Source organism: Astatotilapia calliptera, chromosome 3 (genome assembly GCF_964374335.1).
Source record: "Astatotilapia calliptera chromosome 3, fAstCal68.1, whole genome shotgun sequence".
In the NCBI taxonomy this organism is placed as follows: Eukaryota; Metazoa; Chordata; class Actinopteri; order Cichliformes; family Cichlidae; genus Astatotilapia; species Astatotilapia calliptera.
This window is the reverse complement of record NC_137424.1, coordinates 71,306,167-71,323,893: the sequence shown is the minus strand read 5'-3', so window position 1 is coordinate 71,323,893 and position 17,727 is coordinate 71,306,167. Positions and strand designations below refer to the sequence as shown.

The following is a 17,727-nucleotide window of genomic DNA, read 5'->3' as shown; positions in this document are numbered from 1 at the left end:
TCTTAGAAACACTAGCATGTGTCAACACGTGTCAGCACTGAGATCAGCTCATCTACCTGCAGGTGACGCTGCTCACAGCTGCTACTCGTAGTCTTTCTCCACAGTATCACAGGAGGTCTGTTTCATCGCTGTGTCGGCTACATATCAGCAGTGTTGGGCAAGTTACTTTGAAAAAGTAATTAATTATAGTTACTAGTTACTTCTTCAAAAAAGTAACTGAGTTAATAACTGAGTTACAAATTCTAAAAGTAATTAATTACTTGAAAAGTAACTATTGCGTTACTTAAAAAAAACAAAAAACGTTTAAGCCTCTGGGGTCCAGGGTATAATTGCCCATTTTTAACTACTTTTGATTCTCCCTCTATATTTTACCCCTAAAAACTCTTTACTTTGCCTTGTTTGGTATCATTCTTTTCAGCACAACCTCACGTGTCTGAATCTACAGTTATGTTTTCATGTTGATATACTGTATTAACACAATTGATCTAAAATCAGACAAAAAACATAAAATCAGAGTAGAAAAACTGATATTTTTTACTGTAACAACCACAAATATGTTTAATGATGATCTTTCATAACTTTAAATGCAAATATAAATTGTCAATTTTAAAATCCTGTGCACAAGTTTTGCAAACAAAGTTATTTGCATAAATTTACCTTTTACCCTTTTTTAAATAACCATTTCAAACTATTTACAGAACAATCAGCTGTTCTTCAATAAGATGCCACAAATTATTTGTGCCACTCCAAAAACATAATTTCTTTCCTCTATAAAGGAGAACATCACAGCCTGATACCTGCAGGTCTGACAGCAGCAGGTGTATCACTGCTGTTTCTACCTGGAGACAGCAGTCGCCTCATTGTTCTGACACACAACACAAAACTATCCACACACTACACACTAACTACACAGACAACACATTAACTACACACTCAAAACATGCTAAACATCACAAATCTCTCACATCTCTAAACTCTCTCTCTCTCGCCCTCACTCCTAAAACTTCCCCTGTTTTTGTTTTTTGTTTTGCTCATAAGCAGAGAATGCTTGCTAGTCTGCAACCTTTAACACCCAAAGAGCCATTTGGACCCGGTTTCCACGCAAAAGAAAACACTGGGAGCCACAAATATTTGTGACATCTAAAATGAAGATAACACTGTATATATTGTTTTTTACTTTTTATGCTTTGTGTGAACAACTAAGGTGTGCTGCTTTTGAAATCCATGAAGTGCTACAGAGAAAATTACATTTTATTTATGTAATTAACACATTTTGAACTCTTAAAGAGATATAACAAAAGGAAAGATGCTGAACTAAAATGATCCAGGAAACAAAACTGTTGTGAGCCACCACCCTTATATCGCCTTTGGGCTGTTGGTGCCTTGACCTGACTTTTAAAAAATAATTGGAACAAAAACACTATGCTGCTAAAAGATGAATAATATATTATTATATATAATAGATAATAATAATAATATATTATTATTCATAATAGAATTTTTAAATATATATTTTACCAGGGTTTAGTGTGTCTGGCGGAGCGCAGTCTGCAGCGCCACTGTAGGGGAGGCGGACGCACCTGAGCGGCACCAGCAATCATGCCTCGCCGCCTTAACGTCTGTGCTCTCTCTGCTGTTGTGTTGGTGTGTGTCGGGCTGTGAGCTGAAAAGCTACAGCCGGCTGTATGCGTACAGCAACCGTGTGTGAAAAGTGGTCAATAAAGAGATGCTGAAAAGCGAGTTCATGTAAACATCGTCGGGTCTGCCGTTTACAATAAGACTTCTGCTCCTGAACCTCTGCGCACAGCGTCTGCAAATCGGGGCTGTACGAAGTCACTTTCATCTTCACGCAGAACTGTAAGCTGTGAGATGTGAGCGGTGTTTGTTTTTAACATAGTTCACGGTGGAGAACAGCTGCTGACATAATGTGGATCCGAAGATCCATAATTGGCTTCCGCAAGTGTGACGCTTATTTTGAGCCATGAAAAAATAATTGAAAAATAAAATATAATTTTATTTTTCTATTTCAATATCACAATAATCTTCCAATTTAGAACTACAGGTTAAAAAAGAACTAACATAAATAAATTACACTTCAGCTAAATACTTCTAATTTATTTTCCCAAACCACGCGGAGCCGCAGGTTCTGTACTATAAGGACTAAAGAGCCGCAGGTTGCCGACAGTAAACGTGACGAAACTATTGAGGAAAAAACGCAGCGTATTGTTTATCATGGCTCTGGTTTTACGTGGCCTATCAACACAGTTTACAAACTGGTATCTATCACCTTGTTGCTTTGTCTTTAAGTGGTCATGTGATTGACTTACCACGACTACTTTATTCTTCCTCAGTCAAACAGCAGCACTCACGCGATTGTTTTGCCCACCTGAGCTCCAGGTGTTAGACGCTAGTGCTAGACAGTGATCGTGATTACCGTCCGTGGGAGCTCGCAGCTGCTTAAAGCTGTAGCGCCCAGATTACTTACAGCTACTTGCCTGCAACTGATGCGGTAAGCTGAACACAGCTTCAACCGTCTGTTTGTTGAAAAATAGTAACGGGCCACATTTTCTTGTTAGTAACTGTAACTGTTGTGATATTTTGATACCATGATAGCATTTGCTGAGTATTGTTTTTGATGATATTATACAAAGGACCCTGTTTCTGCAATGCCCTTTGTTTGAACCTCATCTCCTCTTGCTGTGACCCCATGGGCGACTTTCCTTGGCCTGCTGGTCTGGAAAATCCAACAGTTGATCTATATGTAAAGAAGGCATTTCTGCGTTGATCCTGCCGTGGAACAATGGGACAAGGTGCAAGCTCTCATGCTCACAGGACGTGGGGGTGCATTCCTGGAGTGCACACCAAGCTTGCAGCCTGCTAAAGATCACACACAATTGATTGTGTGCCTCTAGGTATATATGGTTAAACATTTCCTAATGCAAATAACTACATGCAGTATTCTACCATGTGCAAACTTATATCACTAAAGGATTCTAACTGTCTAGTGTTTAACGGACCTGTCAAAGGTATGTTGAGATTATAGAAGGCCCCTTTCAGAGCTAGGGGGAACTTCCTTATATGGTTGTAACTTGAAACTTGTTGACACACGAACCCTTCTGCCTATAAAAACTGCTGCACAAAAGAATAAACTTTGAGTTAGTTTGGGATGACAATTTAGAACAGTCTCCGCGTCTTTTTGTTCTTCCAAACTGCTCCCGGTACTCCGGCCGGTACCGTAATTAACCGTTGATCATGTGCTAGACAGTGATCGTGATGATGCGGTAAGCTGAACACAGCTTCAACCGTCTGTTTGTTGAAAAATAGTAACGGACCACATTTTCTTGTTAGTAACTGTAACTGCGTTGTAACGATAGGAATAGTAATTAGTTAGATTACTAGTTACTGAAAAAAGTAACGCCGTTATTCCCATCACTGCATATCAGTCATCTCCAGCTTCTCCTCCTGCACCATCTACAGATTTAACCCCTTCAGTGTATGTCGGGAATTCCCTTTCTCTACATTTCACAGCTCTGATGTTTCGGGTCTCGGTGTGTTTCATGTCTCGGTGTGTTTCATGTCTCGGTGTGTCACTCCTCAGACGGAGGTTGTTTCATAATCTTTCTGTGGTTTTATGAAACAATGAAGACAAATTGATTGTGTCACAGTTGTGGGTAGTTTCACACTGTGTTATCAGGCTGCTGAGGATGTTTGTCTGAGTGTTTGTGTTATCAATCATTGCCGCTGCAGTGTGGTGCTGATGCAGGCCTCACACCGTCACAGGAAGGAGGAAGTGAAACTGACACAGACGGTAAAACCTTCTTGTTACAGCGTTTCTCTCGTCTGCTGGGGATGAAGAATCATTACACAACACTGAGAAGTTATTTTGGATCTGAACAGATGGAAAAGTGTCGCATTGGAGCGATTTCATAATCAATGTGACCTTTTGGCCCATGAGGTCAGCTCATCGTTGCCCCCTGTTGGTGATTGTGTGAACTGAGGTTTCACAGGTCACACAAAAGGCTGGAAGTTTAAATAAGAAGGAATAAACATCGTGAAAGAGAAATGAAATGTTTGCAAAGTGAATTTAAGTCAAATATGAACTTGTTTTTTAAAAAGAAAAAAACCCAGAAGGTCGACCTTGTTTTTTAAGCCAATAATATCACAGCAGTTGTTTGAAATTAGCTGTAGACTGTAGGCATTGAACGGGGAAAAAACCTGCAACTTAAGAAAACAGTCCATTGCAGTCCATTTGGCCTCTCAGGGCCACCGTAGCTGCAGGTTAATATTTATATTTTTAACTTTTTATATTCAGTGTTTTCAGACACCCTCGCAGCACATAACGAGTTCAGATTTAGTGTTTATTATCTTTTATTTCTTCATCCTTTCTTGTTTGCCTTTGTTTCCACAGTAAAAAGTGTGCCACTAAGTGGACGTCCACCTCTTCTTATAAAGTTTTACAGGTTCCAGTTATCATCCAGGTAAGAATTACAGAGAGTCAAGTGCTGTGTCAGTGTGGTTTACTAATAAAGAGAACACGAATTACAAAGTAGAACAGAACTATAAATTAATAAAGCAAAACAGGGCAGCTCCGAATTGGTCTCAGGCACTAGAGAGCAATTTAGTCAGAAACATCCTTACAGTCAGTGTCCACATTTTAGGTCCACATGGGCCCTCAAAAAGTATGTTTATTTACTAATTATGCTGCTTGCCCTGTTCAGACTACTTCCTGCCTGCATGTTGGATCCAGAGATTTAGACGTGTTGCTGCCATCAATTCAAAATAAGTTCATATTTTTTTTGAAACAGAACAAAAATCTCAGATTAATAATTTGATATTTTCTATGTTCTACTGTAAGTAAAATTTAAGAGCCTTGCATATCATTGTATCCTGTAGTTTTCTCACTGAGAGAAAACTACACAACAGTGGGAAAACAAATTTTAGTTTTGAATAAATAACCTGCTTTGACACCTAACCTGTACTGACCTCTTAAATAAAGCCCCTGCATCATGCTCCACGGTGTTTATCTATTTCATTTTGCAGCTGTGACAAAGATGGACGAGGCAGGTAAACACTACTCAGATGTGATGCCATGTGTGAAATTTAAGAAAATTAAATTATAAAACCATCACAATTATAACAGAGTGTTCAGTGCAGGTTGGAACTGTCCACCTGTGTCAACATACTAACAGAAAAACATCAAGTTAGCTAAACTACAGCCACATCTTAAAGACGTAAAAAGGTTATGATGGTTTGGACGTGTGCAGAGGAAGGAGAGTGGATATACTGGGCAAAGGGTGGTGAAGATGTATGGAACGCCAGGACTGCCATAATGAATTAATTAAATACACCATTAAATAGTTAATTAAATGTGGCAATAATTAATTAATTACATGTGTCGTAAATATTTATGTAATTAATTATTTCTGATTTTAATTCATTATTGCCACATTTAAGTAATTATTTAATGGTGTATTTAATTAATTCATTATGGCAGTCCTGGCGTTCCATGAAGATGGAGCTGCAGGCAGGAGGAGAAGAGAAATACAACAGAGGGTTGGTTAGAAGGAGGAGGAGGATGCTGGGATGGAGGCTGACGAGTCACTATGGAGACCAGTAAAGGGAACATCCAAAAGAAAAGGATGGAATTCAAAGAAAACTGAGGTTACTGTAAAAATCTCAGAAACATGATGCACAGCCAGATATTTCCTCTGGATGGCAGAGTAACGCTGGTTTCTTGTTCTGTTTTTCATTTATAAAGCAGCCGCTCTGCTGTAACACTCAGTGTAGCCAGTAGATGGCAGCAGATTTAAAAAAAAACCTTTTCAGTGGCGACCACGTGGTGACAGAAGCCGGGTTTTCAACTCTTTTACTGGTAATTGTAACATTTTAATTAGGCTTTTTTGCTGTTTTTGTTTTGAACAAACAAATACAAAAAGGAGAAAAAATTAGTTTTTACTCATGAAAACATTTCAGCTGCTACCAGAAACTGACAACTTTTAAATCTGTTGTTTTTTTCATGTCAGCTGCTTTATGGTTTGTTTCTCGTAGACTAAGGAAGTATGACTTGTTTGAGTCGAATTAACAGAGAAATGAAAGTGAAACATGTAAAAATCTCTGAAATCTGTGGATGTCCTCTGCTCTGAGGTGCTGGGAGGACCAGTTAGAGACCAGCAGCTGGACATCAGTGGTTGGACTGGTGGACTACTTCAGTGAAGAGTAGACGACGTCTGGCTCTGGTTTAAAGTCTGAACACAAACACAGTTCAAACAACAGGAAACATGATTACAAGCTTTGCAGTTCAATAAAGACCTCCAACCTTTCTGCATCACACACAGTCCCAGTTCAGACTTTACTGGGAACCAGCTCAGATACAAATCACACTTTAGGTGCCTGTTTGATTCACAGAACTGAGCCTGGAGCCCACAGAGCTGCAACAATTTGTTAAGCAAGTGCATTAAGTCACATTTTAAAAGATGAATGATTTGCTGCTTCCAGCTTCGCTCTCATATTTAAGCAAAGTTTCCGTCTTATTATTAGAGAATTTTATTTTTTTGTGAAAATGACGCCACATATTATGACTTTGTATCGACGGCTTCCCATCAGGATGCACAAAGAGGGTGAGAGTATGACCTCAGACCTCTACAGCTGTGCTGAGCACCCTGCTCCATACTTTCTTCTCATATCACTGCGACCAGCAACACATTCATCAGATTTGCAGTTGACTCACGGTGATGGTTGTCATTTCTGGGGACAATGAGTCTACCCAGCGACTGTCTCAGTGGTTTAAAGACAACAACTTGGTCCCCAAAATGTCCAGGACACGAGACAGGACCATGGACTTCACTGTGATTAAGCACGTAATTATCAGCAGGAACTGTGTGGAAAAGGTCACAGACGTCCAGTTTCTGGGATTTTACAACAACAAGAGCCTGAACGTGTGGTTAAGAAGGCAAAGCAGAGATTTAACTTCTGCAGGGTCCTCATGAAGAATATTTTCCCCTGAGACTCTTTTATTTTTTCTTTTGTTCTTTCTTTTCAGATTGCTTAGAACTCTGGCTTCTAGCAGGTGCTAAAAACAGAATAATAATAATAATAATAATAATAATAATAATAATAATAATAATAATAATAAACAGTACCAGGGACTTCCACCAAATGAAAACCCCAAGTCGAGGTGACCTGAGTAGGTCCAAGTGGATAAGGGCTCTTGGTGTCCTTCTACCCTTTTTATTCCCGTGCTAGGCATGTGGACATTACATGTGCTTCATGGGGCTGTGCAATTTGGATAACTTGTGAGTTTATAGGTGTTTTTCTTTGTAAACTTCTTCAGTAGTTGTCATGACTATTGTGATGGATCATTGCACAGTTGAGTGGTGGAGTACTTTAATGACTGATGGGGGTTTCAGTTTTTTTTCTCCTCTTAACACCTGTGCTGTGAACCAATGACTGATCGGATAGAACTATGAAGTGTTTCTGAGAAAAACAAAGGTGCCATCAACCGAGCTGCAAACTTTGCTCAAGACTTTACCGCAGAGATTGTTTGACAAGCTGAAAACACGTAAGTCAGACTTTACTGGAAACCATCTCAGCAACAAGTTACAGCACTTCCACGCTCCACAAAGTTTAGCTGTGAGACATCGATGAAATAAACAAAACTCAAACCTTTAACCCACAGAGCTCATCAGCTTAAGTCTCTCTTCTCTCCACCTCAACAGGCTGAGCTGTGAGACTTCGTGGCTCAAGAGTTGGGAGTTCGTCTTGTAATCAGAAGGTTGCTGGTTCGAGCCCCAGCTTGGACAGTCTTGGTCGTTGTGTCCTTGGGCAAGACACTTCACCCGTTGCCTACTGGTGGTGGTCAGAGGCCAGTCTCTGGCAGCCTCGCCTCTGTCAGTGCGCCCCAGGGCAGCTGTGGCTACAATGTAGCTTGGCATCACCAGTGTGTGAATGGGTGGATGACTGGATGTGTAAAGCGTTATACAAATACAGGCCATTTACTTAAAAAACAGGAACCACCAGCAGACTCTGAAACCTGTCTGTCTGTGCAGCTTTGGACACAGTTTACAATATTTTAATCTGCCTTGGTGCAGCACCTCAGTTCATCCTCACTGTGAAAGAAGCAGCTTTAGTTACGCACAAACTTCTTATTAGAGTTTATCTCCAAACATTGTTTTCAGAGCTCAGTTACTATGAACACGGAGGTAGGAGCTCCACCAGGTCATGAGATCACATGGAGTCATCTTCCTCCTGATCCCAAGGTTTTATCCCCTGACGTGTCCAGGACAGCTCCAGGGGAACATTAGCACTCTAATGTTTAGCTCTAAAAAATACCTGACTGCAGAAGTGAAGAAGAGCAGCTTTACCTCTCATGTCTGATCGCTTTTTCTTCTCTTTGATGATTTTTCCATAAGTGACGTCTTCAGTTCTCCCTGCAGCTGCATCTGTCTCTGCACAGTAAAACACACACAGTCACACTGTCACTGCAGACAGAACAGCTGACACATTACAGCTATGACAAAACATGTTACAGATAATAGTCAGACACACACTGTGTGTGTTTCTGTGACTGCCACACACCTGGTATCTTTGGATCAATAACTTGCTGTCAACACCCACAGTGGGTCAGAGTGGGCCGACACAGCCCTGCAGCTCAACACTGGATCCTCACAGAGCTGTGTGCTGAGCCCCTGCTCTATAATCTGATGAACCCTGATGACACCACAGTGTCCAGGACAAACGACCTGATCACCGACTGACCACGAGGAGAGGGTCAGGACTTCCTGTTTCTGCAAGTTTACTTCAGGCAGAAATGACCCAGGGTCTAAACACGGATTGGGTAAAGACATCACAGCAGAGACTTTCCTGAGGGTCCTCAGGAAGATCCCCATACCATGGCTCCACATGTTAGTGTATTGCTTGTGTGTGGTTTTGCTGTTGCACAGAAAAAGGAGCTCCACAGGGTTACTGGATGGCTTCTCCCAACTCTGGAGGACCTACATAGTTCCTGCTGCCTCAAAAAGGCTAATATCATCATCATGGCTTCTTTGGACTGTGCTCATGTTTGAACTGTTACCATCAGACAGACAGAACCGAACGATTAAAACAAGGACAAACAGACTGGAAAACAGTTTTTATTGCAGAGCTGTGTCACCAGTCAGTGCTGACATGAATGAGCTCTGTGCACTAAGGAGCTGTGCAGTTTGGGAGAACGTAGAAAGGTTGCTTTAGTCTTTGTTCATTAGTTTTTATCCATTATATAGTTTACAGTTTTTAAATAGTTTCCATGATGCTGAGGCTGCACTTGTGTGCGAGGCGGGTGGGGGAGTATTTAGGGTTTCACTGTTTTTTTCTCCTCTCTGCACCTCTGCTGTGAACCACAAACACCTTCTTGCACTTTTATTAACTGAAGCAGTTTGTGCTGCAGCTGGTATCAGACTAATGCTGGGCTCCAGACACTTCACAGCCAAAGAGACAAAAATAAAGGAGTTATTTTGGTTCTTAGAGCCGTTCAGGTATCAGTAGCAAACAGCACAATACTGACTTATTTGTCCTCATAAAACATTTAATGAATAGAGCCTGGTCACTGCTCTGTGTTTGGATTATTTAGTGAGTCACCAACACACAGCAGGGACAGGACAGATTTAAAGTTTACACTTTTACTGCTGTTTACATTCAGTGCTGCCATCTTGGATTACTAACTCAGGGGAAGTTGGTGCTCCAACTTTCAGTGTGGGAAACTTAAGTTGAGCTTCATGTTCCACAGAAAATCTGATTGGGAATAATTCACAGTTCAGAATCCTTCAATCCAACATTGGGCCTTGGTGCAGCAAGAGTCCATCCTCGTGTGAAAGAAGCAGCTTTAGTAATGTGGAAACTTCTCATCATTAAATATTTTGTGTTCAGACAAAGAAGAAGATGTTTAATCACTGCAGCGCTTACTGTGTGTAAACAGTATTTGTAATGAAGCATCGCACACACGGTAAGTGGGGATTTTTTATAAACTGCTCGTCACAGTTTCTCCTCTCAGCACCTTTGCTGTGAGCCAATCAGTGAAAGGATAGATTTGTGAGGTGTCTGTGTTAAAAGCAAAGCCGCCATCTTCTCTCAGTGCAGACTGACACACTAAACACAAGCACGAAAGGTGACATGTTCTCATCAGTGTTGTCAGACTCGTACCATAACACCTTTAAAATAAACCAGGGTTCACACAGTGCTGTTCATATACAAAAAGCATGAACAGAAAATGAAGTCAATCAGGTTCAAAATAGAGAATTAGAAAAAAATTACAGTCAACCTCTTAAAAAGTGTGAAAGTTTTAAACTCAGAAAGAGACAAGGCCTAACGTGGAAGGGCAGATCATTGCACAACTCTGGCGCAGCTACAGTCTCCTCTAAATCTATGCTTAGTTTTTGTCAACTTAAAGAGCTGCTTATAGGTGGCTCCAAACGAGCAGGCAGATAAACATGGCTGCAGTTTCAGACTGAGAGCAGCCAACAACAGGAAGATTCTGTTGTGGTTTGCAAAAACTAAAATACAATGTTGTAAAATTGAATTAAAGGACAGTGTAGCTGAAAACACTCTTTGGTCTGTTTGGCCTTATTTATAGGACTCATGTTGACAACTAAGTCATCCTTTTAACAACCTGTGTGTGAGCTGCAGCTGAAGTTGTGCGACTGCAGAAGCACACTCAAACACAGAAGGATAAAAACCACGTGAACATCATCAGGACGTTTTTATGCAGAAGTGAAGAAGAGCAGCTTTACCTCTTATCTGTGATCGTTTGTTCTTGTCTGTGATGATTTTTCCATAAGTGACGTCTTCAGTTCTCACTGCTGAGTAAACTGCAGCTGGATCAGTGTCTGCACAGTAAAACACACACAGAGGACGTCACTGCAGACAGAACAGCTGATAACAGACATGAAACTGCTGCCACTCACAAATCTTTATATGAAACACTCAGAGTGTTTTCAGTTACTGCTCAGGTTATTCTACAAGTTTAAAATAGTTCAACATGAATTAAAATGTGAGGTAAAGAGACCTGATAAAGGACGAACTGAATGCCAGACATGTCAGCTGATCAGAATAACAGGACGTCAGACAAACTGTTAAATTATTGACTTTATAAAAGATAAATTCAGAATTTAGATAGAGAGGCAGAACAAATTTAAGATGCTGGTGTCATAAATATGAAAGAGTAAATCTTAAAAGGAAAACTGTGAACAATACTGCAGGAAATTAGTTTACAATAATAGAAAATTTACAATAATAATTAAGTCTTTCATATTTTGTGAATATGATAACAGTCTCTGACCTGTGTGAGTTTACAGAAATACTCTTACAAATAACTCACGTGTTTCTTCCTCTATTTAACATTCACACCTCTGTGTTGAAACACCTGCAGATGAAGCTCTTATCGTTTCTTTCTCAGAAACAGTGGCAGACTCGTTAGTGTTAACCACAGACGACAAACACACCGTTCAGCACACACAGAACTTAACATGGTGTGAAAATCTACAGACAGACTGATATTCATTTGCTGTGCATGAGGTGATTGTTGTTATAACTGACCTGTTTAAATGTTATTGAGGCTTAAAGTTTGCATAATTAGGGGCGTGGCCCAAGGGTGTAGATTTGGTTTTGGCATTGGTGAGGATGGATGATTCAACCAATGAAACCTTCCCTGTTTCTTTTTTCCCCCCTTTTGTCTTCGCTTCTTGATAAAAAAAAAAGAGAAGTAAATATACTTGCCTACATATGCTATTCTACCTGCTTTTAAACCATTTAAAATTACAATTTTATATGTGAATTATATAATGTTAAAATACTATTAAACACATGACTAAGTATTTTAGGCTTTAGTTTACTTCAGCCATATAACATATAGATCAGGTACACCTACCATAGAACCAAGGCCGCCAGAGCTCATCTTTATATTTTTACATGCTGCAGTGCCATTTTTGGGAGCATTTCAAGTTGCTATACATCAATACAACAGTTATAGCCCAAATTTTAATAATATGTCTGCATTAAGTCCATAGTAACGACATAAATTGCAAAAAAGTGCAATAAACTACAAAGAAATTGAAAATCATTTTTGGTTTTTTTTAACATATATTTCTACTTGGAGAAATTTAACCCTGGAGAAACCATGGGGTCAAATTTGACCCCATGGTTTCTCCAGGGTTAAGAGGTTTATCCCTCAAAACTTTAAATACAAAAAAGTTGCAAAACATAGTTTACAACAACAGGAAATTTATTTTGAGTGTCTTCATAGTTTTATTTTTGAGATACACCAATTTTTATATACTGCAGGAAAAACGAAAAACGATGCAAATTTGCAAAGAAAGCAGCATGTGCATCAAAATAAAATATTTCCAGCAGTGCAATTTGAGTTCTAAGCATCCCAGAAACTATTCAGAAAGTCAAACATGACTTATAAAAACACCAGTGTAGGCTTTTAAGGCCTACAAGTAAAAAGTACATTTTCCGCAAAAATGACGTTACTCATGACTACCTCATGATATTTTGTCTCAAAAATTAACCCTATGAATATGTCAGTACCATTGGGGTGAAATTATTGTGTCACCAACATATAATTTTAACAGCCTCTGTAAACTACAGTGGTTTGCAAAAGTATTCGGCCCCCTTGAACTTTTCCACATTTTGTCACATTACAGCCATAGTTTCTGAAGTCTGGAGAGGCCTCAGAACCATCTCAGGCCACAAACATCAGAACTCTCTGCCTGGGAGGGATCTGAGGTGGGCAAATGAACTGAATCATTTCTTCAACAGATTTGATTCAGCCATGAGGCAGTCTGCAACATCGGCTGCAGACTCATCCACCCCACTGCTGCTGTTCCACCTCTGACACCTCAGACACTTCACACCACTTCTATTCACCCTGCTCACTCCTCAACACCCCCAACAAAAGCATCCAATACACACTCAACACAAGGCTCCAGCCTGTCTCTCTCAACCACCCAGGTTAGGAGGGAACTGAGGGGGATTAAAGCCAAGAAGGCAGCGGGCCCAGATGGCATCAGCTCGAGGGTCGTCAGGTCCTGCGCGGACCAACTGTGTGGGGTGATGGAGCACCTCTTCAACCTGAACCTGAGGTTGGGAAGAGTCCCACAGCTCTGGAAAACCTCCTGTGTTGTACCAGTGCCAAAGACTTCACGCCCCAAGGACCTCAACAGCTACAGGTCGGTGGCTCTGACATCCCACCTGATGAAGACCCTGGAGCGGTTGGTCCTGGCTCAGCTTCGGCGCCTAACAAGCTCATCACTGGACCCACTTCAGTTTGCCTACCAGCCTGGCATTGGAGCGGATGATGCCGTCATTCACCTCCTACATCGTTCCCTCGCTCACCTGGAGACCGCTGGAAGCACTGTGAGAATCATGTTCTTTGATTTCTCCAGTGCCTTCAACACTATTCTTCCCTCGGTTCTGAAGGACAAGCTGGAGAACTCTGGAGTGGACCATCACCTCACTACCTGGATCCTGGACTACCTCACCGACCGACCACAGTATGTGAGGACTCAGGGCTGTGTGTCGGACAGGGTCGTCTGCAGTACGGGGGCCCCACAGGGAACGGTTCTGGCTCCGTTCCTCTTCACCATCTACACTGCAGACTTCTCCCACAATTCCACCCAGTGCTTCCTGCAGAAGTTCTCTGATGACTCTGCAATAGTCGGCCTCATCACTGATGGGGACGACAAGGAGTACAGAGGTCTGACCCAAGACTTTGTGGACTGGTGCCAGCTGAACTACCTCCAGATCAACGCCAGTAAAACCAAGGAACTGGTGGTAGACTTCCGCAGGTACAAGCATTCTCTACTGCAACCACTGAACACCTAAGGTATGGACATTGAGGCTGTGGACAGCTACAGGTACCTTGGTGTTCATCTGAACAACAAACTGGACTGGACTCATAACTCAGACGCCCTCTACAGGAAAGGGCAGAGCAGGCTGTACCTGCAGCTCAGGTCGTTTGGAGTGGAGGGCCCACTGCTGAAGACCTTCTATGACTCTGTGGTGGCTTCTGCTATCTTTTATGGTGTGGTCTGCTGGGGCGGCAGCATCTCTGCCGGGGACAGGAAGAGACTGAACAGGCTGATCCGAAGGGCCAGCTCTGTCCTAGGATGCCCTCTGGACCCAGTGGAGGTGGTGAGTGACAGGAGAATGGCGGCTAAGCTGTCATCACTGTTGGACAACATCTCCCACCCCATGCAGCAGACTGTGACAGCACTGAGCAGCTCCTTCAGTGGAAGACTGCGGCACCCACGGTGTGGGACGGAGAGATTTCGCAGCTCTTTCCTCCCCACTGCTGTCAGACTCCACAACAATGACTTTTGCAGCTGATCAAACCCTCACATGTGCAATAAGACTGCTATATGTGCAATTCTTGTACAATTCTTCTTCTGACAAAGTTGTACTTTTGTATTTTCTTACTCAGTTGTATATAGTATTTGTATTTCTATTTTATTCTATTGTATATAGTATTTTATTTTATTTTATTGCATTCCAGTATTTTCTAATTTCTGCTACATAACTTTGCACTTTTGCTGTAACAAAACAAATTTCCCACCTGTGGGACTAATAAAGGTCATCTTATCTTATCTTATCTTATCTTATCTTATCTTATCTTCTTTGAAAAATACTTTCTTATATCCAGGTTCTTCCTTTTTGCTGCCATCCTCCTCTCCTCCTTGCAGGTCTTCTCAGTGCAGGTTTGTCGCTGCTAAAACTAAACAGAGCTCCCTGAGAGGCACAGCCAATCACATTGGCCATATTTGTCACATGATGTAGTACTCCAGTAGAGAACGTAATTTAACTCTTTCTGCACCGCTGGGTGATTGAGACATTGACAGATCGTTTTTTTTCTTTCTATGGGTTTTGTTTTTCTTTACTTGAAGAGATCAAATTACCATCCATGCCAAATCCAAGCCCTTGGTGTGGCCTATTTGTCTGTTGGAGTCCCTGAACTGCACCTCTGCTGAGTGGAATTCTAGGATCTTATTTTGATGTTACTGAGCTCTAATTAGCAGCTATCAGTCCCTTTCTGTTTGTCTCATACAGTCTATGGAGAAGCTTGATAACCAAGCTAGCTAACATTAGCTGATAGCTGATAAATAGAGTCTCTCCTGGCTATAAAAGCTAACATGATGCTGTTAAAAAATGTTAACTTTTAGTTTCTGAAACCAGTATATGAAGTCATGGTGCTCTCTTCCATCTTTGATATACAGTCTTGTAAGTTCACTGACCAACATGTTTACTACAATTACATGTTACAGAAACTGTCACTCAAACAGCATCAATATTGGTTCTTAGTGTTGTAGTTTTCCACTCAGCATTTCTCTGAACTCTTCCAAAATATCAAAATTTCAAGTGATACCGTTTTATAAACACAGTTTTCTCCACACTGGAAACACACATCCCCACCAAACGTCCCTCATTATTACCTCTGCTGTGTTTCACAGGCTGCTGTCTGCGATGTGATATTTTGACATCACTGTATGTGACACCATCTCGTGCAGCTTTGTCTTGATCTGCTGAAATTTAACAGTAATAAGTATTGTATGAAAAACGAAAAGTTACTTGCACAGAAACACAATATAAACACTAACACGTAATCGTAATAAATGTTTAGATTATTCAACAAATCAAATTCCTTGCATGAAAGATCAGAAAGTCTCACCTTCAGGTTTTCTGTGATTACATTGTCTCACCAGTAGAACCAGTAACACCAGTAGCACCAAAACGCACACTGATCCAACAGAGATTAACACATGAAGAAGAACAGAAGAACCAGGGCGAGTAGCTGATGTAGGGATAGAGGTGGATGTAGATACAGGTGTGGGAGTAGATGGAGATGTGGTTGTAGGTTTCCCTGAAATAAACAACATGTAATCATTAGTTTATTGTGAATGTTGAACCTGCAGAAACACAGACAGGTGAGTGTGTCACCTGTGACAGTGATCCAGCTGGATGGAGACTCTCCATGACCGCTGATGTCACACTTGTAGAGGCCTTCATCAGACCTGGAAACATGCTGGATGGTCATATTATTTGAAGTCCTGTTGCTTATGAGGGAGCCATCTTTATAGAAAGCAGCTGGGAGGTTGGAGGGAGTGGTCTTTGTTTTACAGAGCAGAGTGACGTCATCTCCCTCCATCACAGGGAGGACAGGACTCTGCAGGATCACTGATCCACCTCAACACAGAGACAAACTACAGCATTTCATCCATTTACACACAGCTTCATCAACACTAACTCCACACACTCAGCTTACCAGTGACTGTCAGGTTAACCATGTTACTGATGGGGCCCTCTCTGGACTCACACCAGTAAACTCCACTGTCATGGGTGAAAACATCGATGTTACATGAAGAACCAGCTGCTTTTCCCCACCCATCTCCACACTGAGTCCTCTGTCCATTGCTTGCGTTTCTCCTCAGAGTCCATCCAGCAGAGCTGTCGTCCTCCTCACAGCTCAGAGACACAAAGTCTCCTTCAAAGAACTGAGAGCTGCTGGGACTCACAGTCAGACGAGCTGTGAGGGTTAAAATGAAAAACTGATGATCACGTCTTTGAGATCTTTACTGAAAGTTTTAATCCAAATGTGTAAAACCTGTCAGAGTTTATCAGGTTTAAACTGTGACAGAAGAAGGTTACTGACCTTGGTTTGTTGTGCAGCTCAGCAGTGAGATCAGAACTAAAGAGAAATGACACTCAGGTTGATTTGACATAAACACACAAAGGTGATCACTCAGAACAACTTTGTATTATTTGATGTTTCCCTCTAAGACAGAAACAAACTCTCCATGTTGTGTCGCCTACAGCCCAGTTTGATCTTCCTGTCAGAGGAAACGTGGATCTAAACCAGGTCAGCAAAAAGCTGCTCGTACTAAACCAGAGACTCCAGGATTTCACTTTCAACTTCTCGATGATCAGAATTATTAAATAAAACTGATCACATCATTTCATGCTTCATGAGCTGCTTCTGGAGTTACTGTAGAACAAGGAAGTCCTTCAAGTTACATTATAGTTACACTGAATACATACAAACTATAACTAAACTAAGGTCTGTCCTCTGCTCTGTTCACACAAACACCAACATTTTATTTCAGCTTTTCACTCATAAATTCATCAGTAACTCTGTTAAACTTCAGACCTGCAGTTGGTCCTCGTGGTGTTTGAACTTGAATTCAGCCTGATTTGTTTTTCATGTCTTCTCCTCCATCATCAGTTATCAGGAGAGCAGACAGTCAAAGTACAAGAATTCAAACAAACACAGAGATTCTACTTACAGAGCAGACACAGCACAGATGTTTCCTTCATCGTCCTTCTCACTCATTTGAGCTTTTTTTCATTTCTGTCACTGACACCAAGTAAAGCCCGCCCTCTTCCTCTGAGTCTTTCTATATTTGTACAAACACAACGTTCACAGAGCGTGTGTCTTTGAGATTCATGCATTAAAGCTATTTTAAAAGACTACAACCAGTTACAATATTTAATCCAACATTTACTGATTCAATTCAGTTTTATTTATCTAGGGTCAAATCCCAACAACAGTCACAAACCCAGATAATACAGAGAAAACCCAACAAGTGGACAATCGCATTTGATCAGGAACTTAGATTAATAATAATGAATAATTAAATTGTGGTTTAAGGTTTATAAACACTTAGTGCCTGGAAAGGAAAAACTCAATGCATCATGGGAATCCCC

The 17,727-nt window shown here is 41.1% G+C and overlaps 1 protein-coding gene across 1 annotated transcript; it reads right to left on the bottom strand.

Moving 5' to 3' along the window:
- Positions 1-4,500: 4,500 nt before the first annotated feature.
- LOC113010730 (uncharacterized) lies at positions 4,501-16,591 on the bottom strand. Its single transcript, XM_080299050.1, has 7 exons — positions 16,289-16,591; positions 15,964-16,209; positions 15,695-15,886; positions 15,459-15,548; positions 10,761-10,856; positions 8,361-8,444; positions 4,501-6,245 (listed from the first exon to the last, which is right to left on the bottom strand). Exons 1-7 carry the CDS (start codon positions 16,308-16,310, stop codon positions 6,202-6,204), a joined length of 774 nt encoding a protein of 257 aa, XP_080155176.1. The 5' UTR covers positions 16,311-16,591; the 3' UTR covers positions 4,501-6,201.
- Between the last annotated feature and the right edge of the window lie 1,136 nt (positions 16,592-17,727).